Source organism: Ciconia boyciana, chromosome 34 (genome assembly GCF_034638445.1).
Source record: "Ciconia boyciana chromosome 34, ASM3463844v1, whole genome shotgun sequence".
In the NCBI taxonomy this organism is placed as follows: Eukaryota; Metazoa; Chordata; class Aves; order Ciconiiformes; family Ciconiidae; genus Ciconia; species Ciconia boyciana.
Genome location: NC_132967.1, coordinates 1,276 through 29,052, shown reverse-complemented (window position 1 = coordinate 29,052; position 27,777 = coordinate 1,276). Strand labels below are relative to the sequence as shown.

Below are 27,777 nucleotides of genomic sequence, written 5' to 3'. Positions count from 1 at the left end.
CCCCAGCAGTGACCCCGGCAGTGACCCCGGCAGTGACCCCGGCGGATCCTGGCAGTGACCCCAGCAGTGACCCCAGCAGTGACCCTGGCAGTGACCCCAGCGGATCCCAGCAGTGACCCCGGCAGTGACCCCAGCAGTGACCCCGGCAGTGACCCCCACAGTGACCCGGCAGTGACCCCGGCAGTGACCCCGGCGCCCCTCCCACTGACCCCCGCCGCCCCTGTTCGCAAGAGCGGAGTAACCCGGCAGTAACCTCGGAGTAACCCTGCTCGCCCCTCCCCCTCGGAAAAGGGGCGGGGCCTCTTTGGGGTGCCCCTCCCCTCCTGGCTCCTTCCCGGCTCCCTCCAGCCCAAGGGGCGGGGTTTGGGGGCAGGGTGGGGGGTTTCCTATTGGTTAAGGAGGCCGCCCCAAACACCCCCTCCCCAAAACACCGCCCCTCCCCCAACCCTCCCCCCCCGCGGCCCCAGAGGCGCTGCGGGTGGGCGTGTCCGCCGGCACGCGGTGGGCGTGTCCTTCCACCCAGCCCCGCCCCTTCTCCCCCGCCGGGCCGCGCCTCTTCTCCCTCCCCGCCCCTCCGCCCTGACGTCACCCGGCCCCGCCCCTCCCGCCGCCATCTTGCGCCGCCGCCGCCGCTTCCCGCCGCCCTCCGCCGCCTCCCGCCCGGCCCGGCCCGGCCCGGCCCCCCCCGGAGCCGCCCGCGGGGTCGGGCCCGGCCCCGCCATGGCCGAGGATTTCTGGGAGGCCCCGCGCCGTTGAGCCGGTAACGGGGGAACCCCCCCGGGACCCCCCCGCCCCCGGGAACCCCCCGGGTCCCCTCGGCCCGGGGCCCCCCCGCTCTGTGGAGACGGCCTGAGGGAAGGGGGGGTGGGGCGGTGTGGGTGGGGTCTGAGGAGGCCACGCCCCCGGTTGGCCACGCCCCCGGTTGGCCACGCCCCCGGTTGGCCACGCCCAGGTGGCTAGGGAGGGGAAGGCGGGGGGGGACCCAGGAGTTCGGGGGGTGGGGGGCAGGAGCTTGGGGGGCCCAGGCGTTATGGAGGGGCCCCAGGCATTCGGGGGCCCCAGGAAGCCGGGGGCTCCAGGCATTTGGGGGGCATGGATTCGGGGGATCCAGGAATCCGGGGGCCCCACAGGAATTTGGGGGGCCCCAGGCGTTTGGGGGCCCCAGGCATTGGGGGGCATGGATTTGAGGGGATCCAGGAATCCGGGGGCCCCACAGGAATTTGGGGGGACCCAGGCGTTTGGGGGCCCCAGGCATTGGGGGGGGGGCATGGATTTGGGGGGATCCAGGAATCCAGGGGGCCCCACAGGAATTTGGGGGCCCCAGGCGTTTGGGGGCCCCAGGCATTGGGGGGCATGGATTTGGGGGATCCAGGAATCCAGGGGGCCCCACAGGAATTTGGGGGCCCCAGGCGTTTGGGGGCCCCAGGCATTGGGGGGCATGGATTTGGGGGGATCCAGGAATCCAGGGGGACCCAGGCATTTGGGGGGCATGGATTCGGGGGGCCCCAGGAATCCGGGGGGCCCCAGGCATTGGGGGGGAGCATGGATTTGAGGGGGACCCAGGAATCCGGGGGCCCCACAGGAATTTAGGGGGGACCCAGGCTTTTGGGGGACCCAGGTATTGGGGGGGCATGGATTTGAGGGGGACCCAGGAATCCAGGGGGCCCCACAGGAATTTGGGGGGACCCAGGCGTTTGGGGGGGCAGGCGTTTGTGGGGACCCAGGAGTGGGGGGGCCCAAGCATTTGGGGGGGACCCCAGGAATCCAGGGTGGGGGCCCCAGGCATTCTGGGGGACCCAGATATTTGGGGGGCCCTCAGGCGTTATGGGGGGACCCAGGAGTCCGGGGGGACACCTGGAGTTTTGGGGGCCCCCAGGCATTCGGAAGGGTCCCCAGACCTTTGGGGGGGGGGCATCCATTTTGGGGGCCCCAGGAACCCAGAGGGGGCCCCAGGCATTTGGGGGGAGGCATTTGGGGGCGACGCAGGTGTTCGGGGGGAACCTAGGAGTCTGGCGGGCCCTAGGGTTTTGGGGGGGCCCCCAGGTGTTTGGGGGGGACCCCAGTCATCTGGGGTGTCCCCCCCGTCCCCCCCCCCCAGGGCTCGGCCATGGACCGGATGAAGAAGATCAAGCGGCAGCTGTCGATGACGCTGCGGGGGGGCCGCACCCCCGAAAAGAGCCTGGGGGAGCCCCGCGACGGCAGCGACAGCGGTGAGCACCCCACTTCTTCCGGGGGCACCCCACTTCTTTTAGGGGCACCCCACCCCTCTAAGAACGTGGGTGCTTGTCCCTTTAAGAGGGCTGAGATAGGGATTGGGAGGTGTCTGGCCCTTTAAGAGGCTTGGCGGGGGGGGGGGAATGAGGGGGTGCCTGTCTCTTTCAGAGCTTGGGGTTGGGGATTGAGGGTGTGCCTGGCCCTTTAAGAGCCCAGAGGGGTGCCTGGCCCTTTAAGAAACTGGGTGTGGAGAGAGTGATTACAGCAAGGTGCCTGTCCCTTTAAGAAAGCTAGAATAGGGTTTGGGGGTGTGCCTGGCCCTTTAAGAGCCCGGAGAGGTACCTGCCCCTTTAAGAGAGCAGAGGGGTGCCTGGCCCTTTAAGAAACTGGGTGGGGGGGGTGATTGCAGCAAGGTGCCTGTCCCTTTAAGAAAGCTAGAATAGGGTTTGGGGGTGTGCCTGGCCCTTTAAGAGCCCAGAGAGGTACCTGGCCCTTTAAGAGGGCAGAGGGGTGCCTGGCCCTTTAAGAAACTGGGGGGGGGTGTGATTGCAGCAAGGTGCCTGTCCCTTTAAGAGCCCGGAGAGGTACCTGGCCCTTTAAGAGGGCAGAGGGGTGCCTGCCCCTTTAAGAAACTGGGGGGGGGTGTGATTGCAGCAAGGTGCCTGTCCCTTTAAGAAGGTGAGAAGAGGGTTTGGGGGTGCCTGGCCCTTTAAGAGCCCGGGGAGGTGCCTGCCCCTTTAAGAGACCTGCGGGGTGGGGCTGCCTGGCCCTTTAAGACCCTCCCGGGGGGGCGCGGCCCTTTAAGAGCCCCGTGGGGCTGCGGGGTGGCCCTCCCTTGTCCCCCGTGTCCCCCCCCGTGTCCCCCATCTGTCCCCCCGTCCCCTCCCCCGCGTCCCCTGCCCGGTCCCCATCTGTCCCCGTGTCCCCCTCCCCCCCGTGTCCCTCCATCTGTCCCTGGAGCCCGTCCCTGTGTCCCCTCCTGGGTCACCACCTGTCCCCGTGTCCCCCCCGTGTCCCCCCCGTGTCCCCTCATCGGTCCCCAAGCCCCCGTCCCCATCTCCCAGCCCCCCCGTGTCCCCCCGTGTCCCCCCATGTCCCCATGTCCCCCGTGTCCCCCATCTGTCCCCGTGTCCCCCATGTCCCCCCGTGTCCCCCGTCCCCAAGTCTCCTGTCCCCACGTCCCCCCATGTCCCTCCCTGTGTCCCCATCTGTCCCCATGACCCCCCATGTCCCCTGTGTCCCCCATGTCCCCCCATGACCCCCCATGTCCCCCCCATGTCCCCCATCCCTGTCTGTCCCCATGCCCCCATGTCCCCCCGTGTCCCCCCCATGTCCCCATGTCCCCCCATGCCCCCATGTCCTCGTGTCCCCTGTCCCCCCATGTCCCTGTGTCCCCCATGTCCCCCCCATGTCCCCATGTCCCCCATGTCCCCCCATGTCCCCCCCATGTCCCCGTGTCCCCCCATGTCCCTGTGTCCCCCATGTCCCCCCACGTCCCCATGCCCCCCATGACCCCCCATGTCCCTATGTCCCCTGTGTCCCCCACATGTCCCCATGTCCCCCATCTGTCCTCGTGTCCTGTCCCCCCCATGTCCCTGTGTCCCCCATGTCCCCCCCCATGTCCCCATGACCCCCACGTCCCTATGTCCCCCGTGTCCCCCATCTGTCCCCATGTCCCCCCATGTCCCATGTCCCCCATGTCCCCCGTGTCCCCATCTGTTCCTGTGTCCCCCTGTGTCCCCCCATGTCCCCCATGTCCCCGTGTCCCCCCACATGTCCCTGTGTCCCCATGTCCCCCATCTGTTCTCATGTCTCTGTCCCCCCCATGTCCCCGTGTCCCCCATGTCCTTGTGTCCCCCCCATGTCCCCCCATGTCCCCATGACCCCCATGTCCCTATGCCCCCTGTGTCCCCCCATGTCCTCGTGTCCCTGTCCCCCCATGTCCCTGTGTCCCCCCCATGCCCCCGTGTCCCCCCCATGTCCCGTGTCCCCCATGTCCTGTGTCCCCATGCCCCCCATGCCCCGTGTGTCCCCCCCCATGTCCGTGTCCCCCCATGTCCCCCCATGTCCCCATGACCCCCATGTCCCTATGCCCCCTGTGTCCCCCCATGCCCCCCATGTCCTCGTGTCCCCTGTCCCCGCTATGTCCTGTGTCCCCCCATGTCCCGTGTCCCCCATGCCCCCCCATGCCCCGTGTCCCCCCACATGTCCCTGTGTCCCCCCATGCCCCCCCCATGCCCCGTGTCCCCCCCATGTCCCGTGTCCCCCCATGTCCCCGATCTGTCCCCATGTCCCCCTGTGTCCCCTGTCCCTGGGGGGGGATTTGGGGGTCCCTGGAGACCTGGGGGGTCAGGGGTGGCCTTTGGGGGACCCTGGCAGCAGGGGGGTCCCTTGGGAAGGTTTTGGGGGCTCTGGGGGTCCCAGGGTTTGGGGGCCCTGGGGACACGGGGGGCAGGGGGTCCCAGGGAAGTTTAAGGGGGGCTTTGGGGGAGTCCCTGGGGGGTTTAGGGGCTCCTGGGGTTTGGGGGAGTCCAGGGGTTTTGGGGGGCAGAGGACACAGAGGGGTCCCAGGGGGTTTTTGGGGGGTCCCTGGGGGGTCCCAAGGGGGTTTTGGGGTCCCTGGAGACATTCTGGGGGCTTTGGGGGGGGGGTCCCTGGGGTTGAGGGGCTCCAGGGAGTTGGGGGTCCTTAGGGAGGTTTGGGGGGTCCTGGGGGTTTGGGGGGCCCTGGAGACCTTGGGGGCGGGGGGTCCAGGGGGGCTTGGGGTGGTCCTGGGGGGGGGGGGGCCCTGGGAGGGTTTGGGGTGCCCTGAGAACCAGGGGAGCACGGGGGGTGTGTGGGTCCTGAGGTCCTGGGGGGGGGTTAGGAGGTCCCATGGGGGTTTTGGGGTGCCCTGACGAACACCCCCCGCTTTTTGCCCCCCCCCCCCGAGGCGGGGGCGGAGGAGGGGCGGATGGGCTCGGACGGGGAGAGCGACCCCCCCTCGGGGACGTCCTCGGAGGAGGTGGCCTCCCCGTCCGCCTGCGCCTGCGCCAGCACCCGACTCGCCCCGGCTCCTCCGAGGTGGGTGGGGGGTCCTGGGGGCTTTGGGGGGTCTACGGGGGTCCTGGCGGGGTTTGGGGGTCCTGGGGGCTTTTGGGGGTCCTGGCGGGGTTTGGGGGTCCTGGGGGCTTTGGGGGTCTCCTGGGGTCCTGGGGGTTTGGGGGGCTTTGGAGGGTCCTGGGAAGCTTTGGGGGATCCCAGGGGTTTGGGGGTGACTGGGGGTCTTGGGGGGTCCTGGGGGCTTTGGGGGGTCCTGGTGGGGTTTGGGGTCCTGGCGGGGTTTGGGGGTCCTGGGGAGGTTTGGGGGTTTGGGGGGCTTTGGGGTCTGCTGGGGTCCTGGAGGGTCATGGGAAGCTTTGGGGATCCCAGGGGTTTGGGGGTGACTGGGGGTCTTGGGGGGTCCTGGGGGCTTTGGGGGGTCTACGGGGGTCCTGGCGGGGTTTGGGGGTCCTGGGGGCTTTCGGGGGTCCTGGCGGGGTTTGGGGGTCCTGGGGGGCTTTGGGGGTCTGCTGGGGGTCCTGGGGGGTTTGGGGGATCCCAGGGGTTTGGGGGTGACTGGGGGTCTTGGGGGGTCCTGGGGGCTTTGGGGGGGTCTACGGGGGTCCTGGCGGGGTTTGGGGTCCTGGGGGCTTTGGGGGGTCCTGGGGGCTTTGGGGGTCTCCTGGGGGTTCTGGGGGGTTTGGGGGTTTTGGGGCTTTGGAGGGGTCCCGGGAAGCTTTGGGGGATCCTAGGGGTCCTGGGGGGCTTTGGGGGTCCCGGGGGCTTTGGGGGTCTTGGGGGCTTTGAAGGGGGCTACTACAGGTCTTGGTTGGTCCTGGGGGCTTTGGGGTTTGGGGGGCGACTGGGGGTCTTGGGGATCCTGGGGCAATTTGGGGGTCCTGGGGGCTTTGGGGGGTCTGCTGGGGGTCTTGGGGGTTGGGGATCCTGGGGGATTGGGGGGGGCGACTGGGGTCTTGGGGGTCCCGGGGGCTTTGGGGGGCTCTACTGGGGTCCTGGGGGGTTGGGGGAGCTTTGGGGGATCCTGGGGTGTTTGGGGGGCGACCGGGGGTCTTGGGGGGTTTGGGGGCTTTGAGGGGTCTTTGGGGGCTCCTGGGGGTTTTGGGGGGCTTGGGGGTTTCTGGGTTTTTGGGGGTCCCGGGGGGTTTTTGGGGGTTTCTGGGGTCTTCGGGGGTTCTGGGGGTCCTGGGGGTTTCGGGGTCTTTGGGGGTTTCGGGGCTCCTGGGGGTCTTTGGGGTGTTTTGGGGGTCCCGGGGGCCTTTGGGGGGTTCTGGGGGCTCCTGGGGCCTTTGGGGGGTTTCTGGGGTCTTTGGGGGTGTTTTGGGGGGTCTCGGGGGTTTTGTGGGGTCCCGGGGCCTTTGGGGGGTTTTGTGGGGTCCCAGGGGCTTTTGGGGGGTTTCTGGGGTCTTTGGGGGGTTTTGGGGGTCCAGGGCGTTTTTGGGGGGTTCTGGGGGCTCCTGGGGTCTTTGGGGGGTTTCTGGGGTCTTTGGGGGTGTTTTGGGGGTCCCGGGGTCTTTGGGGGCATTTTGGGGGTCCTGGGGGTCTTTGGGGGTCCCGGGGGTCCCGGGGTTTTGGGGTCCCGGGGGTCTTTGGGGGCATTTTGGGGGTCCTGGGGGTCTTTGGGGGTCCCGGGGGGTTTCTGGGGTCTTTGGGGGGTTTCTGGGGGGTCCCGGGGGTTTTGGGGTCCCGGGGTCTTTGGGGACATTCTGGGGTCTTTGGGGGTTTTGGGGGGTCTCGGGGGTTTTGGGGGGATTCTGGGGTCTTTGGGGGGGTTTTGGGGGTCCCGGGGGTCTTTGGGGGCATTTTGGGGGGCTCCCGGGGGTCTTTGGGGGGGTCCCGGGGGGGTCCCGGGGGGTTTTGGGGTCCCCGCGTCACCCGTGCCCCCCCAGGACATCAACAAGCGCCTGTCGCTGCCGGCCGACACCCGCCTGCCCGAGGGGGGCCTGGACCGGCTGGGGCTGCCCGGGCCCCTCAGCCGCCGCCTGCGCCGCGTCTCCCTGGTACGAACCAGTACGAACCAGTATGAACCAGTACGAACCAGTATGAACCAGTATAGATCCGCAGGGAGGAAGAGGAACTTGCAGTGACCCCCCCAGTCTGTCCCAGTTCCCTCTGCAGGCAGCGTCTCAGCCGCCGTGTGCGTTGCATCTCCTTGGGGTGGCCCAGTACAAACCAGTATAAACCAGTATAAAGCAATATAAACCAGTACAAACCAGTATGAACCAGTATGAACCAGTATAGATCCCTAGGGAGGAACAGGAACTTACAGGGACCCCCCCAGTCTGTCCCAGTTCCCTCTGCAGGCAGCGTCTCAGCCGCCACCTGTGTTGCATTTCCTTGGGGCGGCCCAGTATGAACCAGTACAAACCAGTATAAACCAGTACAAACCAGTATAAACCAGTATAGATCCCTAGGGAGGAACAGGAACTTACAGGGACCCCCCCAGTCTCTCCCAGTTCCCTCCAGAGGTGGCGTCTCGGCCGTCACCTGTGTTGCATTTCCTTGGGGCGGCCCAGTACGAACCAGTATAAACCAGTACAAACCAGTATGAACCAGTACAAACCAGTATAAACCAGTACAAACCAGTATAAAACAGCACGGAGTAGGAGAAGCAAACGGGAACCCCCCCAGTCCCCTCAGCCCCCACATCGCCCTTGTGCGTTCCAGTTCAGACCAGTATAAACCAGTATGAGACAACGCGGGCCAGTAGAGCCCAGTGTCACCCCCTGCGGCCTCCCAGTGCTTCCCAGTTGCTCCCAGTCCCCCCCCCCCTCCCCGAGCCTTGCCGTGTCCCAGTATAAACCAGTATGGGCAAGCGGGGGGTGGGAGGGACTGGTGCCGCCCCCTCCCAGTGCCTCCCAGTTCTCCCAGTTCTCCCAGTAACCGTGTCCCCCCCCAGTCGGAGATCGGCTTCGGGAAGCTGGAGACCTACGTCAAACTGGACAAACTGGGAGAGGTGAGGGGCGGGGCCAGGGTGGGCTGGGGGCGGGGCCACCGCGGGGCCCCCCGTGGGTCCCCAAGATGTCCCCAGGTCCCCGCCATGTCCCCCCACGTCCCCGATGTCCCCAACGTCCCCAAGATGTCCCCATGTCCCTGATGTCCCCAAGATGTCCCTGATGTCCCCAGGTCCCCATGTCCCCATGTCCCCCCACGTCCCCGATGTCCCCAATGTCCCCAAGATGTCCCTGATGTCCCCATGTCCCCGATGTCCCCAATGTCCCCAAGATGTCCCCATGTCCCCGATGTCCCCAAGATGTCCCTGATGTCCCCAACATCCCCAAGATGTCCCCAGGTCCCCATGTCCCCCATGTCCCCCCATGTCCCCAACGTCCCTAAGATGTCCCTGATGTCCCCATGTCCCCAATGTCCCCAAGATGTCCCCAGGTCCCCATGTCCCCATGTCCCCCCATGTCCCCGATGTCCCCAACGTCCCCAAGATGTCACTGATGTCCCCATGTCCCCATGTCCCCAATGTCCCCGATGTCCCCAATGTCCCCAAGATGTCCCTGATGTCCCCAACGTCCCCAAGATGTCCCCGTGTCCCCATGTCCCCATGTCCCTGATGTCCCCGATGTCCCCGATGTCCCCAAGATGTCCCCATGTCCCTATGTCCCCACGTCCCCGATGTCCCCAAGATGTCCCTGATGTCCCCAGCATCCCCAAGATGTCCCTGATGTCCCGATGTCCCCACGTCCCCGATGTCCCCAAGATGTCCCCGATGACCCCATGTCCCCATGTCCCCGATGTCCCCAAGATGTCCCTGATGTCCCCAGCATCCCCAAGATGTCCCAAGGTCCCCATGTCCCCATGTCCCCAATGTCCCCGATGTCCCCAAGATGTCCCCAAGATGTCCCTGGTGTCCCCAGCGTCCCCAAGATGTCCCCAGCTCCCCGTGTCCCCATGTCCCCGATGTCCCCAATGTCCCCAAGATGTCCCTGATGTCCCCAACGTCCCCAAGATGTCCCCGTGTCCCCATGTCCCCGATATCCTCAAGATGTCCTCGGTGTCCCCAGTGTCCCCAAGATGTCCCCATGTCCCCGATGTCCCCGATGTCCCCAACGTCCCCGAGATGTCCCCCATGTCCCCAAGATGTCCCTGATGTCCCCAGCATCCCCAAGATGTCCCCATGTCCCCCCATGTCCCCCCATGTCCCCCCACATCCCCGATGTCTCCAATGTCCCCAAGATGTCCCTGATGTCCCCATGTCCCCATGTCCCTGATGTCGCCAAGATGTCCCTGATGTCCCCAATGTCCCCAAGATGTCCCCGTGTCCCCATGTCCCCATGTCCCCGATGTCCCCGATGTCCCCAAGATGTCCCTGATGTCCCCATATCCCCATGTCCCCGATGTCCCTGATGTCCCCAACGTCCTCAAGATGTCCCCATGTCCCCCATGTCCGCCCACATCCCTGATGTCCCCAAGATGTCCCTGATGTCCCCAAAATGTCCCCATGTCCCCGATGTCCCTGATGTCCCCAATGTCCCCAAGATGTCCCCATGTCCCCGATGTCCCCAAGATGTCCCTGATGTCCCCAGCATCCCCAAGATGTCCCCATGTCCCCATGTCCCCATGTCCCCCCATGTCCCCCCATGTCCCCAACGTCCCCAAGATGTCCCTGATGTCCCCATGTCCCCATGTCCCCAATGTCCCCGATGTCCCCAAGATGTCCCCGGTGTCCCCAAGATGTCCCCAGGTCCCCCATGTCCCCGATGTCCCCAATGTCCCCAAGATGTCCCCGATGTCCCCAACGTCCCCAAGATGTCCCTGATGTCCCCATGTCCCCATGTCCCCGATGTCCCTGATGTCCCCAACGTCCCCAAGATGTCCGCAGTGTCCCCAATGTCCCCGATGTCCCCAATGTCCCTGATGTCGAGATGTCCCCAAGATGTCTCTGATGTCTCCAATGTCCCCAATGTCCCCATGTCCCCAATGTCCCCAACATCCCCAACGTCCCTGAGATGTTGCCAACGTCCCTGCTGTCCCCCACACCCTTAATGTCCCCGATGTCCCCCATGTCCCCAATGTCCCCAACGTCCCCAGCGTCCCTGCTGTCCCCCGCACCCTCGATGTCCCCATGTCCCCATGTCCCCGATGTCCCCCATGTCCCCGATGTCCCCAACGTCCCCGAGATGTCCCCAACATCCCTGCTGTCCCCCACACCCTTAATGTCCCCATGTCCCCGATGTCCCCATGTCCCTGATGTCCCCCTGTCCCCATGTCCCCGATGTCCCCAATGTCCCCAACATCCCCAGCGTCCCTGCTGTCCCCTGCACCCTCGATGTCCCCATGTCCCCAATGTCCCCAATGTCCCCAATGTCCCCAACGTCCCTGAGATGTCCCCAACATCCCTGCTGTCCCCCACACCCTTAATGTCCCCATGTCCCCCATGTCCCCAATGTCCCCAACATCCCCAGTGTCCCTGCTGTCCCCCACACCCTCGATGTCCCCATGTCCCCATGTCCCCCATGTCCCTGATGTCCCCAACGTCCCCAACACCCCCAGCGTCCCTGCTGTCCCCTGCCCCCTCGATGTCCCCATGTCCCCCATGTCCCCCACGTCCCCGATGTCCCCGATGTCCCCAACGTCCCCAACACCCCCAGTGTCCCTGCTGTCCCCCGCCCCTCGATGTCCCCATGTCCCCCATGTCCCTGATGTCCCCATGTCCCCTGTCCCCAACGTCCCCAACACCCCCAGCGTCCCTGCTGTCCCCCCCCGATGTCCCCATGTCCCCCATGTCCCTGATGTCCCCATGTCCCCAACGTCCCCAACATCCCCAGCGTCCCTGCTGTCCCCCCCGATGTCCCCATGTCCCCCATGTCCCCCACGTCCCCGATGTCCCCGATGTCCCCAGGGCACCTACGCCACGGTCTACAAGGGCCGCAGCAAGCTGACGGAGAACCTGGTGGCGCTGAAGGAGATCCGCCTGGAGCACGAGGAGGGGGCCCCCTGCACCGCCATCCGCGAGGGTCAGCCTCGCACGAGGGCTCGCACGAGGGCTCGCACGAGGGCCGCCGTGACGCTGCGGGGGTGGCACGCGGGGCGGGGTGACGCTGGGGGGGTGACACGGGGGCTGGGGTGACGCTGGGGTGGTGGCCCGGGGCGTGGGGTGACGCTGAGGGGGTGGCCCAGGGGGGCGGCTGGGTGGGTGCGGCTCGCACGGCCTCGCACGAGGGCTCGCACGAGGGCTGCGGTGACGCTGCGGGGGTGGCACGAGGGATGGGGTGACGCTGGGGGTGGCCCGGGCGTGGGGTGACGCTGAGGGGGTGGCATGGGGGCGGCTGGGTGGGTGCGGCTCGCACGGCCTCGCACGAGGGCTCGCACGAGGGCTGCGGTGACGCTGCGGGGGTGGCACGAGGGGCGGGGTGATGCTGGGGGGTGACACTGGGGCTGAGGGGACGCTGGGGTGGTGGCCCGGGGCGTGGGGTGACGCTGAGGGGTGGCCCGGGGGTTGGGTGGGTGCGGCTCGCACGGCCTCGCACGAGGGCTCGCACGAGTGTCGGGGGGGGGACCCAGACGCCGGCGGGGGCGGGGGGGGACGAGGCGGCTGTCCCCGTGTCCCCGTGTCCCCCCAGTGTCCCTCCTGCGCGACCTGAAGCACGCCAACGTGGTGACGCTGCACGACATCGTCCACACCCCCCAGTGCCTCACCCTCGTCTTCGAGTACCTGGTCAGCACCCCAACCCCCGCACCCCAACCCCCGCACCCCAACCCCCACCCCAACCCCCACACCCCAACCCCCGCACCCCAACTCCCCGGGACCCCAATCCCCCCCACCCCAACCCCCTGCTCCCCAACCCCCTGCACCCCAACCCCCGCACCCCAACCCCCTGCACCCCCAAATCCCCTGCTCCCCAACTCCCCGGGACCCCAACCCCCTGCACCCCAACCCCCACACCCCAACCCCCGCACCCCAAACCCCCAGACCCCTAAACCCCCTGCACCCCAACCCCACACCCCAACCCCCGCACCCCAACCCCCTGCACCCCCAACCCCCTGGTCCCCAACCCCCCGCACCCCAACCCCCCACACCCCAAATCCCCCAGGACCCCAACCCCCTGTGCACCCCCAACCCCCTGCTCCCCAACCCCCGCACCCCAACCCCCGCACCCCAACCCCTGCACCCCAACCCCCTGGGACCCCAACCCCCGTGCACCCCCAAACCCCACTGCTCCCCAACCCCCGCACCCCAACCCCCTGCACCCCAAACCCCCCGCACCCCAACCCCCACACCCCTAACCCCCTGCACCCCAACCCCCACACCCCAACCCCCGCACCCCAACCTCCCCTGCACCCCCAAACCCCACTGCTCCCCAACCCCCCGCACCCCAAACCCCCGGGCCCCTAAACCCCCCGCACCCCAACCCCACACCCCAACCCCCACACCCCAACCCCCTGCACCCCCAAACCTCACTGCTCCCCAACCCCCCACACCCCAACCCCCCACACCCCAAACCCCGGACCCCTAAACCCCCTGCACCCCAACCTCAGCACCCCAACCCCCTGCACCCCCAAACCCCACTGCTCCCCAACCCCCGCACCCCAACCCCTGCACCCCAACCCCCGCACCCCAAACCCCTGACCCCTAAACCCCCTGCACCCCAATCCCCACACCCCAACCCCCGCACCCCCAAATCCCCCTGCTCCCCAACCCCCGCACCCCAAAGCCCCGCACCCCAACCCCCTGGGACCCCAACCCCCTGCACCCCAAAATCCCCCTGCTCCCCAACCCCTGCACCTAAACCCCCGCACCCCAAAACCCCCTCTGCACCCCAACCCCCGGGACCCCAACCCCCGCACCCCAACCCCCCTGCACCCCAAAATCCCCTGCTCCCCAACCCCCCGCACCCCAACCCCCGGGACCCCAACCCCCTGCACCCCAAAATCCCTGCTCAACCCCCCGCACCCCTAAACCCCCCCGCACCCCAAAACCCCCGCACCCCAAACCCCTGCACCCCAACCCCCGCACCCCAAAACCCCCTGGGACTTAACCCCCCTCCTGCACCCTTAAACCCCCTGCACCCCAAAATCCCCCTACACCTCTAAACTCCCCTGCTCCCCACCCCCCAAAATCCCCCGGGACCCCACCCCGCCCTGCACCCCAACCCCCCCCGCACCCCAAAACCCTCCTGCACCCCAAGCCCCTTGCACCCCTAAACCCCTCCCTGCCCCCAACCCCCCGCACCCCAAAATCCCCCGGGACCCCAACCCCTCTGCACACCCCCCACACCCCAAAATCTCCCCGGGACCCCAAAATCCCCCCCGCACCCTAAACCCTCCCCGCACCCCAAAACTCCCCCGGGACCCTCCAGCCCCCCCGCACCCCAAATCCCCCGTCACCCCCCAACCCCTCTGCACCCCAAAACTCTCCCTGCGCCCCAAAACCTCCCCCACACCCCAAAATCGCCTCCTGGGCCCCCAAATGACCCCGGGCCCCCAAGTCCACCCCCGCCACCCACAGCCCCCCAGGGTCCCCTAAATCCCCATGGCCCCCCAAGCCCCTCAGGGCCCCCCAAATGTCCCCAGGACTCCCTAAACCCCCCGGGACCCCAAATCCTCCATGGCCCCCCCCATCCCCCTGAGCCCTTGGGTCCCCCATTCCCAAGGACCCCCAAATAACCCCAGGGCCCCCAGTTCCCCCCGGACACCCCCAGCTCCCCCAGGGCCCCCCCATTCCCCAAGGGCCCCCAAAATCCCCCATTGCCCCCTAAATCCCCCAAGACCCCTGCCCCCACCCCAGGGACCCCCCTGCTCCCCCCAGGCCCCCAAATCCCCCCAGGCCCCCGACCCCCCGGGGCCCCCCCCACATTCCCCAAAGGCCCCCCAAATCCCCCGTTGCCCCCCAAGACCCCTGCCCCCACCCCAGGGACCCCCCTTGCTCCCCCAGCCCCCAAATCCCCCAGGCCCCCCACCCCCCGGGGGACACCCCCTCCCCCGTGACCCCCCACGGCCCCCTCCAAACCGTCCCCTTTTCGGGTGTCCCCCCCCCCGCCCCTCCCGGGTCCCCCCCATTTCAGGACCGGGACCTCAAGCAGTACCTGGACGACTGCGGCAGCGTCATCAGCATGCACAACGTCAAGGTGCGGGCGAGGGGCGTGCGAGGGGCGTGCGAGGGGCGTGCGAGGGGTCCGGGGCGTGCGAGGGGCGTGGAAGGGGCGTGTGAGGGGTTTGGGGTGGGCGAGGGCGGGCGAGGGGCGTGCAAAGGGCGTGCGAGGGGGTCCGGGGCATGTGAGGGGCGTGCGAGGGGCGTGCGAGGGGGTTTGGGGCATGCGAGGGGCGTGGAAGGGGCGTGTGAGGGGCGTATGAGGGGTCCGGGCGTGCGAGGGCGTGGAAGGGCGTGCGAGGGGTCCGGGCGTGCGAGGGGCGTGCGAGGGGTCTGGGGCATGCGAGGGCGTGCGCAGGGCGTGCGAGGGGCGTGCGAGGGGGTTTGGGGCGTGCGAGGGGCGTGCGAGGGGCGTGCGAGGGGGTCCAGGGCGTGCGAGGGGCGTGGAAGGGGCGTGCGAGGGGGTCTGGGGCATGCGAGGGGTGTGCGAGGGGGTCTGGGGCGTGCGAGGGCATGCGAGGAGGTCCGGGGCGTGCGAGGGGCGTGGAAGGAGCGTGCGAGGGGGTTTGGGGTGGGCGAGGGGCGTGCAAAGGGCGTGCGAGGGTGTCCGGGGCATGTGAGGGGCGTGGAAGGGGCGTGCGAGGGGTCCGGGCGTGCGAGGGGTGTGCGCAGGGGCGTGCGAGGGGTTTGGGGCATGTGAGGGGCGTGGAATGGGCGTGCGAGGGGCGTGTGAGGGGTCCGGGCGTGCGAGGGTGTGCGAGGGGATTGGGGCGTGCGAGGGGCGTGGAAGGGGCGTGCGAGGGGTCCGGGGCGTGCGAGGGCGTGCGAGGGGTCTGGGGCATGCGCAGGGCGTGCAAGGGGCGTGCGAGGGCGTGTGAGGGGTCCGGGGCGTGTGAGGGGCGTGCGAGGGGTGTGGAAGGGGCGTGCAAGGGGTTTGGAGTGTGGAAGAGGTGTGCGAGGGGTCCGGGCGTGCGAGGGGTGTGGAAGGGGCGTGCGAGGGGGTCCGTGGTGTGCAAGAGCTGTGTAAGGGGCGAGTAAGGGGTGTGCGAGGGGTTTGGGGCGTGCGAGGGGTCTGGGGTGTGCAAGGGGTGTGGAAGGGTGTTTGAGGGGGCCGGGCGTGCAAGAGCTGTGTAAGGGCGTGTAAGGGGTGTGCGAGGGGTCCGGGGTGTGCAAGAGGTGGGGAAGGGGCGCACGAGGGGTCCGGGCGTGTGAGGGGTGGCAGAGGGCGTGCGAGGGGGTTTGGGGCATGCGAGGGGCGTGCAAGGGGTCCGGGTGTGCGAGGGGTGTCAAAGGGGTGTGCAAGGGGGTCTGGGGTGTGCGAAGGGTGGGAAAGGGGCGTGCGAAGGGGTCCGGGGTGTGCAAGAGGTGGGGAAGGGGCGTGCGAGGGGTTTGCGTTCGTGCGAGGGGTCTAGGGCGTGCAAGAGCTGTGTAAGGGCGTGTAAGGCGTGTGTGAGGGTCTGGGGCGTGCAAGGGGTGTGGAAGGGCGTGCGAGGGGGTCCGGGCGTGCGAGGGTGGGAGAGGGGCGTGCGAGGGGTCCGGGGTGTGCAAGAGGTGGGGAAGGGGCGTGCGAGGGGTTTGGCGCGTGCAAGGGGCGTGTGAGGGGCGTGCGAGGGGGTTTGGCGCGTGCAAGGGGCGGGCGAGGGGGTCCGGGGCGTGCGAGGGAGTTTGGGTTCGTGCGAGGGGTGTGCGAGGGGGTCTGGGGCGTGCAAGGCGTGCGGAAGGGAGTGCGAGGGGCTTTGGGGCGTGCAAGGGGTGGGGAAGGGCGTGCAAGGGCGTTCGGGGTGTGCGAGGGTGTGCGAGGATCTGGGGCGTGCAAGAGGTGGGGAAGGGGCGTGCAAGGCGTTTTGGGGCGTGCAAGGGGGTCTGGGGTGTGCAAGCGGTGTGTGTGCGTGTGTAAGGGGTGTGGAAGGGGCGTGCGAGGGGGTCTGGGGCGTGCAAGGGGTGTGGAAGGGGCGTGCGAGGGGGTCTGGGGCGTGCAAGGGGTGTGGAAGGGGCGTGCGAGGGGGTCTGGGGCGTGCGGGAGGTGGGGAAGGGGCGTGCAAGGGGCGTGCAAGGGGCGTGCGAGGGAGCCTGGGGTGTGCGAAAGGGTGTGCAAGGGACTCGGGGGCGTGCGAGGGGCGTGCGAGGGGGGTCTGGGCTGTACTAGGAGGATGCGAGGGGTCCGGGGTGTGCGAGGGGGTCCGGGGTGTGCGATGGGCGTGCGATGGGCGTGCGAGAGGTGTGCGAGGGGCGTGCGAAGGGACCTACGAGGGTGTCGGGGATCTCCCAGGAGGGCGCGAGGGGTTTGGGAGCTCGTCCCGTGGCTTTGGCCGCGCGAGGCAGTTGTGATTGTGCAACGGGGGTGCGAGGGGCGTGCGAGGGGCGTGCGAGGGGCGTGCAAGGGGCGTGCAAAGGGCCGTATCGGGCTGTGCGGTGTATCCAAGGAAGCCAGGAGGGGTTTGGGGTGACGTGAGGTGGCTGTAGATGTGCGAGGGGGCGTGATGATGCGACGGGCGCGTGGCGAGCGTGCGATGAGTGTGCGACGAGAGTGCGACGAGCGTGCGAGGGGTGTGCGATGAGCTATGTTGGGGTGCGTGGTGTATCCGAGGAGGCCAGGAGGGGTTTGGGGTGACGTGAGGTGGCCGTCGAGGCGCTTGGGGGGCCGTGTCGGTGCTCGGGGCGCGCGGCGAGTGTGCGATGAGCGTGCGAGGGGCGTGCAAGGGCCGTATCGGGCTGCGTGGTGCATCCAAGGAGGCTGGGCGGGGTTTGGGGTGAGAGAAGGTGCCTGTAGAGGTGCGAGGGGGCTGTGATGGTGCGAGGGGCACGCGAGAGGCATGTGACGAGTGTGCAAGGAGCGTGCGATGAGTGTGCAATGAGCGTGCGAGGGGCGTGCAAGGGCCGTATCGGGCTGCGTGGTGCATCCAAGGAGGCCGGGTGGGGTTTGGGGTGAGAGAAGGTGCCTGTAGGTGTGCGAGGGGGCTGTGATGGTGCGAGGGGCATGCGACGAGTGTGCAAGGAGCGTGCGACGAGTGTGCGAGGAGCGTGCGAGGGGCATGCAAAGGGCCGTATCGGGCTGCATGGTGCATCCAAGGAAGCCAGGAGGGGTTTGGGGTGACGTGAGGTGGCTGTAGATGTGCGAGGGGGCGCGATGATGTGACGGGCGCGTGGCGAGCGTGCGACGAGCGTGCGACGAGCGTGCGACGAGCGTGCGAGGGGCGTGTGATGAGCTATGTTGGGCTGTGCGGTGTCTACGAGGAGGCCGGGCGGGGTTTGGGGTGACGTGAGGTGGCTGTAGATGTGCTCGTGGGCGCGCTGATGCTCGGGGCGCGCGGCGAGCGTGCGATGAGCGTGCGACGAGCGTGCGACGAGTGTGCGAAGGGCGTGCAAAGGACCGTATCAGGCTGTGCGGTGTGTACGAGGAGGCTGGGCGGGGTTTGGGGTGATGTGAGGTGGCCGTCGAGGTGCGAGGGGGCGCGCTGATGTGACGGGCGCGTGGCGAGTGTGTGATGAGCGTGCGAGAAGCGTGCGACGAGCGTACGAGGGGCGTGCCAAGGGGCATATCGGGCTGCGTGGTGCATCCAAGGAAGCCAGGAGGGGTTTGGGGTGACGTGAGGTGGCTGTAGATGTGCGAGGGGGCACGATGATGCGACGGGTGCGTGGCGAGCGTGCGACGAGCGTGCGACGAGTGTGCGAGGGGGTTGTGATGAACTATGTTGGGGTGCATGGTGTATCCAAGGAGGCCGGGCGGGGTTTGGGGTGACGTGAGGTGGCCGCCGAGGCGCTCGGGGGCGTGCTGATGCTCGGGGCACGCGGCGAGCGCGCGACGAGCGTGCGAGGGGCGTGCGACGAGCGTGCAAGGGGCGTGCGATGAGCTATGTTGGGCTGCATGGTGTATCCGAGGGGACCGGGCGGGGTTTGGGGTGACGTGAGGTGGCTGTAGATATGCGAGGGGGTGTGATGATGCTCGGGGCGCGTGGCGAGCGTGCGATGAGCGTGCGAGGGGCGTGCGACGAGCGTGCGAGGAGCGTGCGATGAGCTATGTTGGGCTGCATGGTGTATCCGAGGGGACCGGGCGGGTTTTGGGGTGACGTGAGGTGGCCGTCGAGGCGCTCGGGGGCGCACTGATGCTCGGGCGCGCGACGAGCGTGCGATGAGCGTGCGACGAGCGTGCGAGGGGCCGTGTCGGGGGGCAGCTGTTCCTCTTCCAGCTGCTGCGGGGCCTGGCCTTCTGCCACCGGCACAAGGTGCTGCACCGCGACCTCAAGCCCCAAAACCTCCTGCTCAGCCGGCGGGGGGACCTCAAGCTGGCGGATTTCGGTCAGGGGGGCACACGGGACACCCCGAAATCTGGAACCCCCAAAATATCCCGGGGGGACCCCAAAACCCCCCCCCCCCCCAAAAAAAAACCCCAAAACTCCACCCTAGGAGCCCTCAAATCCACCCTGGGAGGCCCAAAAGTGCCACCCTGAGAGCCCCAGGGCCCCCAAAATCATCACCCCCCCCCAGCACCCCTAAAATACCCTTGGGGGACCCCAAAATCTCCCCCTCCCTTGAACCCCTAAAATATCCCTGGGGACCCCAAAATCCACCCTGGGACTCCCAAAATCCACCCTGGGAGCCCCAAAAGTGCCACCCTGAGAGCCCCGGGCCCCCAAAATCATCACCCCCTCCCAGCACCCCTAAAATACCCTTGGGACCCCAAAATCTCCCCCTCCCAGCACCCCTAAAATATCCCTGGGGACCCCAAAACACCCCAAAATCCACTCTGGGACCCCCAAAATCCACCCTGGGAGCCCCAAAATCCACCCTGGGAGCCCCAAAAGTGCCACCCTGAGAGCCCCAGGGCCCCCCAAATCATCCCCCCAGCACCCCTAAAATACCCTTGGGGGACCCCAAAATCTCCCCCTCCCAGCACCCCTAAAATATCCCTGGGGGACCCCAAAACACCCCAAAATCCACTCTGGGAGCCCCAAAATCCACTCCTGGGAGCCCCAAAATCCACCCTGGGAGCCCCAAAAGTGCCACCGAGAGCCCCAGGGCCCCCCAAATCATCCCCCCAGCACCCTAAAATACCCTGGGGACCCCAAAATCTCCCCCTTGAACCCCTAAAATATCCCTGGGGACCCCAAAACACCCCAAAATCCACTCTGGGACCCCCAAAATCCACCCTGGGAGCCCCAAAATCCACCCTGGGAGCCCCAAAAGTGCCACCCTGAGAGCCCCAGGGCCCCCCAAAATCATCCCCCCCCAGCACCCTAAAATACCCTTGGGGACCCCAAAATCCCCCCTCCCAGCACCCCTAAAATACCCTGGGGACCCAAAATCTCCCCCCCTTTGAACCCCTAAAATATCCCTGGGGACCCCAAAATCCACCCTGGGACCCCAAAATCCACCCTGGGACCCCCAAAACTCCACCCTGGGACCCCAAAATCCTCCCTGGGACCCCCAACCGTGCCCCAGCACCGCCCGAGGCCCCCAGGATCCCCAAAATCCCCCCAGCACCCCCAGACCCTCTAGGGGACCCCAGTTACTCCCCAGGGCCCCTTGGGCACCCCAGTTTTACCCAGGGACCCCAATTTCCCCCTCCCAGGGACCCCATTGCCCCCAGGACCCCCTTGGGGACCCCAATTCCCCCCACACCCCAATTCCCCCCCAGGGACCCCAATTCCCCCTGGACCCCTTGGGGACCCCAATTCCCCCCCGCACCCCAATTCCCCCCCAGGGACCCCAATTCCCCCCTGGACCCCTTGGGGACCCCAATTCCCCCCGCACCCCAATTCCCCCCAGGGACCCCAATTCCCCCTGGACCCCTTGGGGACCCAATTCCCCCCAGGGACCCCAGTTCCCCCTGGACCCCTTGGGGACCCCAATTCCCCCAGGGACCCCAATTCCCCCTGGACCCCTTGGGGACCCCAATTCCCCCCCAGGGACCCTAATTCCCCCCCTGGACCCCTTGGGGACCCCAATTCCCCCCAGCACCCCAATTCCCCCCCAGGGACCCCAGTTCCCCCTGGACCCCTTGGGGACCCCAATTCCCCAGGACCCCAATTCCCCCAGGAGCCCTTGGGGACCCCAATTCCCCCCCAGGGACCCCAATTCCCCCCAGGACCCCTTGGGGACCCCAATTCCCCCCAGGGACCCCAATTCCCCCAGCACCCCAATTCCCCCTCCAGGGACCCCAATTCCCCCTGGACCCCTTGGGGACCCCAATTCCCCCAGCACCCCAATTCCCCCAGGGACCCCAGTTCCCCCAGGCCCCCTTGGGGACCCCAATTCCCCCCAGGGACCCCAATTCCCCCCTGGACCCCTTGGGCACCCCAATTCCCCCTCCAGGGACCCCAATTCCCCCTGGACCCCCTTGGGGACTCCAATTCCCCCCAGGGACCCCAGGACCCCCCATAACCCCCTTTCCCCCCCCCCAGGCCTGGCCGGGCGAAATCCATCCCGACGAAGACCTACTCTAACGAGGTGGTGACGCTCTGGTACCGGCCCCCGACATCTTGCTGGGCTCCACCGAGTACTCCACCCAGATCGACATGTGGTGAGCGCACGAGGGCCTCGCACGAGGGCTGGGGGCTTCGCACGGGGGCTTGGGGGGCTGGGATGAGGCTCGGGGGTCTTGCACGGGGACTGGGGGCTCCTACGTGGCTCCCGAGGGGGTTTGCTGGGGGTCTCTTGCACGGGGGTGTCGCACGAGGGTCTCGCACGAGGGCTGGGGGCTTCGCACGGGGCTGGGATGAGACTCGGGGTCTTGCACGGGGACTGGGGGCTCCTACGTGGCTCCCGAGGGGGTTTGCTGGGGGTCTCTTGCACGAGGGTGTCGCACGAGGGTCTCGCACGAGGGCTGGGGGCTTCGCACGGGGGCTCGGGGGGCTGGGATGAGGCCCAGGGGTCTTGCACGGGGCTGGGGGTCTCGCACGGGGACTGCAGGCTCTTGCACGGCTCCGCAGGGGGTTTGCAGGGATTCTCTCGCACGAGGGTCTTGCACGAGGGCTGCGGGCTTCACACGGGGGCTGGCGGGGGGGCTGGGATGAGGCCCAGGGCTCTTGCACGGGGGCTGGGGGTCTTGCACAGGGACTGCGGGCTCTTGCACGGCTCCGCAGGAGGTTTGCAGGGATTCTCTCGCACGAGGGTCTCACACGAGGGTCTCGCACGAGGGCTGGGGGCTTCGCACGGGGGCTGGCGGGGGGGGGGCTGGGATGAGGCCCAGGGCTCTTGCACGGGGACTGCGGGCTCTTGCACGGCTCCGCAGGAGGTTTGCAGGGATTCTCTCGCACGAGGGTCTCGCACGAGGGTCTCGCACGAGGATGGGGGGGCTTGCACGGGGGCCGTGACGGGACCCCGCGCCGGCCCAGGGTGGGCTCGCACGAGGACTGAGCGCTCTTAGTGGCCGCAAGGCGGGGGGGGGGGGGGCATGGATGTTGCACGAGGGCCTCGCACGAGGACCGGGAGCCTCGCACGAGGGCCTGGCGCCGGCACCGCAGGGGCGTGGGCTGCATCTTCTCGGAGATGGTGACGGGGCGACCGCTCTTCCCCGGCTCCACCGTGGAGGAGCAGCTGCACTTCATCTTCCGCCTGCTCGGTCCGGGGCGAAACCCGCCGGTTTGGGGCGCGGGGGGAATTGGGGGCGTTTGGGGGAAATGGGGGAGTGGGGGAGTTGGGGGAAATTTGGGGGTTTGGGGGAAATTTGGGGCGTTTGGGAGAAATTTGGGGGAAATTTGGGGGTTTGGGGGCAATTTGGGGAAATTTGGGGGTTTGGGGAAATTTGGGGATTTGGGGGATTTTGGGGAAATTTGGGGGCTTGGGAAATTTGGGGCATTTGGGAGAAATTTGGGGAAATTTGGGGGTTTGGGGGAAATGTGGGGATTTGGGGAAATTTGGGAGAAATTTGGGGAAATATGGGGGTTTGGGGGAAATGTGGGGATTTGGGGGAGTTGGGGGCAATTTGGGGGTTTGGGGGAAATAAAGGGGGTTTGGGGGGAAATAAAGGAGATTTTGGGGGCAATTTGGGGGTTTGGGGGAAATGTGGGGATTTGGGGGAGTTTGGGGGAAATTTGGAGGTTTTAGGGGGAAATAAAGGGGATTTTGGGAGAAATTTGGGGGTTTGGGGAGAAATGTGGGGATTTGGGGGAGTTTGGGGAAATTTGGGGGTTGGGGAAAATTTGGGGGTTTGGGGGAAATGTGGGGTGTTTGGGAGAAATTTGGGGAAATTTGGGGGTTTGGGGGCAATTTGGGGATTTGGGGGAAATAAAGGGGATTTTGGGGAAATTTGGGGATTTTGGGAGAAATTTGGGGGAAATTTGGAGGAAATTTGGGGTTTGGGGGAAATGTGGGGATTTGGGGAGTTTGGGGAAATTTGGGGGTTTGGGGAAATTTGGGGTTTAGGGGAAATAAAGGGGATTTTGGGGAAATTTGGGGATTTGGGGAAATTTGGGGTGTTTGGGAGAAATTTAGGGAAGTTTGGGGAAATGTGGGGATTTGGGGAGTTTAGGGGAAATTTGGGGGTTTGGGGAAATGTGGGGATTTGGGGGAGTTTGGGGGAAATTTGGAGGTTTTAGGGGAAATAAAGGGGATTTTGGGAGAAATTTGGGGGTTTGGGGAGAAATGTGGGGATTTGGGGAGTTTGGGGAAATTTGGGGGTTTGGGGAAAATTTGGGGGTTTGGGGAAATGTGGGGTGTTTGGGAGAAATTTGGGGAAATTTGGGGGTTTGGGGGCAATTTGGGGATTTGGGGAAATAAAGGGATTTTGGGGAAATTTGGGGATTTTGGGAGAAATTTGGGGAAATTTGGAGGAAATTTGGGGTTTGGGGGAAATGTGGGGATTTGGGGAGTTTGGGGAAATTTGGGGGTTTGGGGAAATTTGGGGTTTAGGGGAAATAAAGGGGATTTTGGGGAAATTTGGGGGTTTGGGGGAAATTTGGGGTGTTTGGGAGAAATTTAGGGAAGTTTGGGGGAAATGTGGGGATTTGGGGAGTTTAGGGAAATTTGGGGGTTTGGGGAAATGTGGGGATTTGGGGGAGTTTGGGGGAAATTTGGAGGTTTTAGGGGAAATAAAGGGGATTTTGGGAGAAATTTGGGGGTTTGGGGAGAAATGTGGGGATTTGGGGAGTTTGGGGAAATTTGGGGGTTTGGGGAAAATTTGGGGGTTTGGGGAAATGTGGGGTGTTTGGGAGAAATTTGGGGAAATTTGGGGGTTTGGGGCAATTTGGGGGATTTGGGGGAAATAAAGGGGATTTTGGGGAAATTTGGGGATTTTGGGAGAAATTTGGGGAAATTTGGAGGAAATTTGGGGTTTGGGGGAAATGTGGGGATTTGGGGAGTTTGGGGAAATTTGGGGGTTTGGGGAAATTTGGGGTTTAGGGGAAATAAAGGGGATTTTGGGGAAATTTGGGGGTTTGGGGAAATTTGGGGTGTTTGGGAGAAATTTAGGGAAGTTTGGGGAAATGTGGGGATTTGGGGGAGTTTAGGGAAATTTGGGGGTTTGGGGGAAATGTGGGGATTTGGGGAGTTGGGGGAAATTTGGGGGTTTGGGGCAATTTGGGGGTTTGGGGAAATTTCAGGGTTTGGGGGAAATGTGGGGATTTGGGGAAATTTGGGGAAATAAAGGGGATTTTGGGGAAATTTGGGGGTTTGGGGAAATTTGGGGAAATTTGGGAGAAATTTGGGGAAATTTGGGGGAAATGTGGGGTTTGGGGAAATTTTGGGGCTTGGGGGAAATTCGGGGCGTTTGGGAGAAATTTGGGGTTTGGGGGAAATGTGGGGATTTGGGGAAATTTGGGGTTTGGGGGAAATAAAGGGGATTTTGGGGAAATTTGGGGGTTTGGGGGAAATGGGGGATTTGGGGGATTTTGGGGGAAATTTGGGGGTTTGGGGGAAATGGGATTTTGGGAGAAATTTGGGGAAATTTGGGGGCTTGGGGGAAAAGTGGGGATTTGGGGGAGTTTGGGGAAATTTGGGGGTTTGGCGGAAATAAAGGGGGTTTGGGGGGAAATAAAGGGGATTTTGGGGAAATTTGGGGGTTTGGGGGAAATTTGGGGCGTTTGGGAGAAATTTGGGGAAATTTGGGGGTTTGGGTGCAATTTGGGGATTTTGGGAGAAATTTGGGGAAAATTTGGGGGTTTGGGGGAAATGTGGGGATTTGGGGGAGTTTGGGGAAATTTGGGGGTTTGGGGTAAATAAAGGGGATTTTTGGGGCAATTTGGGGGTTTGGGGAAATTTGGGGCGTTTGGGAGAAATTTGGGGAAATTTGGGGGTTTGGGGAAATGGGGGATTTGGGGGAGTTGGGGGAAATTTGGGGGTTTTGGGGAAATGTGGGGATTTGGGGGAAATTTGGGCGTTTGGGGGGAAATAAAGGGGATTTTTGGGGCAATTTGGGGGTTTGGGGGAAATTTGGGGCGTTTGGGAGAAATTTGGAAATTTGGGGGTTTGGGGAAATTTGGGGGTTTGGGGAAATGTGGGGATTTGGGGGAAATTTGGGCGTTTGGGGGAAATAAAGGGGATTTTGGGGCAATTTGGGGGTTTGGGGGAAATTTGGGGCGTTTGGGAGAAATTTGGGGAAATTTGGGGGTTTGGGGGAAGTAAAGGGGTTTTGGGGTGAATAAAGGGTTTTAGGGCAAATGAAGATGTTTTGGGGTAATTTGGGGGTCCCTGGGAATTGGGGGCCATCTTGGGGGTCTGAGATTTGGGGGGTCCCTGGGATTGGGGGGGCTGGGGGCACTGGGGGGTCAGGGGGCACTTGGGGGCTCCGGTGGGACTTGGGGTCCCGGGGGGGTTTGGGGTCCCCCTGACCCCCCTCCGCCCCTCCCCAGGGACCCCGACGGAGGAGACGTGGCCGGGGATCGGGGCCAACGCCGAGTTCCGGGCCCACAAGTACCCCGTACCCCCCGAGGGGCTGCTGCACCACGCCCCACGGTCTGCCCCACACATGGGGGCTGCCCCATAGCAGGGGGGAGGGAAGGTCCATAGCACGGGGGGAGGGCTGCCCCATGGGAATGGCCCATGGGGAGGGGGGCTGCCCCATAGCGGGGGGAGCAGGGGAGGTCCCCCATGGGGTTTTGGGGGTGTCTGCCCCACGGGGCGCGGCTCTGCCCCATGGGGGGTGGGGGACCTGACCCCCCCGACCCCCTGACCCCCTTTCCCTCCCCCCAGGCTGGACCACGACGGCGCCGACCTGCTGGGGCAGCTGCTGCAGGTGAGGGGGTGGGGCCGGCGCTAGCCCCGCCCCTGCCGCGTGGGCCCCGCCCCTTCCCTCCCCTGCCCCGCCCCTCCTGCCCCAGGCTCCACCCCTTTGCTCAGCCCAAGCCAGCCCCCCCCGCGGTGGTGCCCAGTGTGGCCACGCCCCCCTTTCTGGTGTGGGCGTGGCTCACCGAGCCCCTCCCACGTGGGCGGGGCTCCCTCCGGTCCCACCCCCCCCACGGAGAGCACACACACGGGGGGGGGGGGGGGAGGTGCAGCATGGAGGGGGGGACGGGGCGGGGATTGGTGGGGCCACGCCCACAAGGCGGGGGCGGGGCGTGTCCCCGCCCCTTTATGGGCGTGTCCTGACCGGTGGGCGGGGCAGTTCGAGGGGCGGCGGCGGCTGCCGGCGGCGGAGGCGATGGCCCACCCCTTCTTCGCCTGCCTGGGGCCCCGCGTCACCACCCTGCCCGACAGTGAGTGGGCGGGGCCTGGGGGGGCGGGGCTTCCGGTGGGCGTGGCCTCGGGGGGAGTTTAGGGGGTGTGGCGTTGGGGGAGGCTGTAGTGAGGGGTGGGCGGAGCATTGCGGGGGCGTGGTTTTAAGTGGGCGGGGCCTGGAGGCGGGGCTTAAGGTGGGTTGGGCTATGGGTAGGGGTGTGGGTGGTGCTTCTCGAGGGCGCGGCTTTGAGGGGCGGTGCTTCCTTGGGGATTAATGGGTTTGCAGTTGGGGTGGGCGGAGCTATAGCGGTGGGTGGGCGGACCCTGGGGGCGGAGCGTCACCGGAGGGAGGAGCCCATGGGTGGGGCTGTGTGGCAGTGGGAGGAGCTCTGAGGGGCGGGGCCTCGGGAGAGGGGGGCGTGGCTTCATTGAGGCAGGGCTTTGCAGAGGCTCGAGGGGTTGGGCTATGCAAATCGACGGGGCACTGGGGGGGGCGTGGCTTTCTCGTGGGCGGGGCTTGTGGGGTGGGGACACGCCCCCTTGACGCGAGGCCCCGCCCCTTCCCACAGCCACCTCCATCTTTGCGCTGAAGGAGATCCAGCTGCAGAAGGAGCCGGGGCTGCGCTCGGCCTCCCTGCCCCCCCCCGGTCAGCACCCCCAAACCCGGGGACCCCCTCGAATTCGGGGGACCCCCCAAACCCACGACACCTCCCCCCCAATTCGGGGACCCCCCTTTCAAAAGCCATGGAATTCCCCCACAAATCCAGCCCCCACCCAAATCTGGGTACGCCCCAAAATCTTAGGGATCCCCCAAAATCTGGGGATTCCCCAATCCTGGGGGCCCCCCAAATCCCGACCACCCCCCCGCAAATCTGGGGACTCTTCAAAATCTTGGGCATCCCCCAAAATCGGGGACCCCCCTCGAATTTAGCCCCCCCCCCAATCCAGGCACCTCTCCCAAATTGGGGAACCCTGAAAATCCACGGACCCCTGAAATCCGGGAGCCCCCCTCCCCCAAAATCTGGGGACCCCCTCCAATCCAGGAGCCCCCCAAATTTGGGGACCATCCAAAATCTAGGAGCCGCCCCCAAATTCTGGGGAAACGCCCAAAATCCACCACCTCCCCAATCTGGGGGACCCCCCCCCCAAACCAGTTCCCCCCAAACCAGTTCCCCCCCAAACCAGTCCCCCAGTTTGTGGGGACCCCTTGAGGCCCCCCCCATTTTTGGGGTTCCCCCGACCCCCCTCTTTTTCTCCACAGGTTCCTCCTCTTTTCGGGTGCTCGATACTGAATTTTGACACCGGGCAGGTAGGGCCCCCCCAAAAATCGGGGTGACCCCCCCCTAAAATGGGGGACCCCCATGGGACCCCTCCCCAATCGACACCCCCAAAATTGGGGAGCAGCCCCCCAAAAAGGGAATATACCCCAAAATATGGAGAACACCCCAAAAAATGAGACACCCCCTTCCAAAATGGGAGACCCTGAAAATTTGGGGGGACCCCTTGGAAATGGAGACACCCCCCCCCCCCAAAAAAGGGTAGGGGTGTGTCTTTAAAAGGGGGATCCCCCAAATGGGGCCTGCCCCCCACATGAGGACCCCCTTAAATAGGGGGACCCCCAAAAACGTGGATCCCCCTCAATATGGGACCCCCCTATATCTGGGGGTGACCCCCAAAATTTGGACACCCCCTACCCGTAGAAACCCCCCGAAATTAGGGGACCCCCCAAAATGGTGGACCCGTGAAAAAGAGGGGAACCCCTAAAATGGGACCCCCTAAAAAAGGAGGGGGGGGGGGCGGGGTAAATTTGGGGAGCTTATCGATTTTGGGGGCCCCCTAAACCTTTCCTCTCCCCACAGCCCACGGACTGCTGCTGCGACCCCCGGACCCCC

General features: G+C 65.9%; 1 protein-coding gene across 1 annotated transcript; it reads left to right on the top strand.

The window, feature by feature from the left end:
- The first annotated feature begins 613 nt into the window (after positions 1 to 613).
- On the top strand, positions 614 to 27,777 carry LOC140645524 (cyclin-dependent kinase 16-like). Its single transcript, XM_072848968.1, is given in 19 exon segments — positions 614 to 760; positions 2,099 to 2,210; positions 5,145 to 5,222; positions 5,225 to 5,277; positions 7,143 to 7,253; positions 8,153 to 8,209; positions 11,105 to 11,219; positions 11,826 to 11,920; positions 14,268 to 14,330; positions 18,466 to 18,594; positions 20,699 to 20,765; positions 20,768 to 20,813; positions 21,757 to 21,854; positions 25,081 to 25,183; positions 25,421 to 25,463; positions 25,833 to 25,923; positions 26,455 to 26,532; positions 27,147 to 27,194; positions 27,745 to 27,777. Coding segments are annotated over 17 exon segments (1,368 nt in total). The 5' UTR covers positions 614 to 760; positions 2,099 to 2,107; the 3' UTR covers positions 27,185 to 27,194; positions 27,745 to 27,777.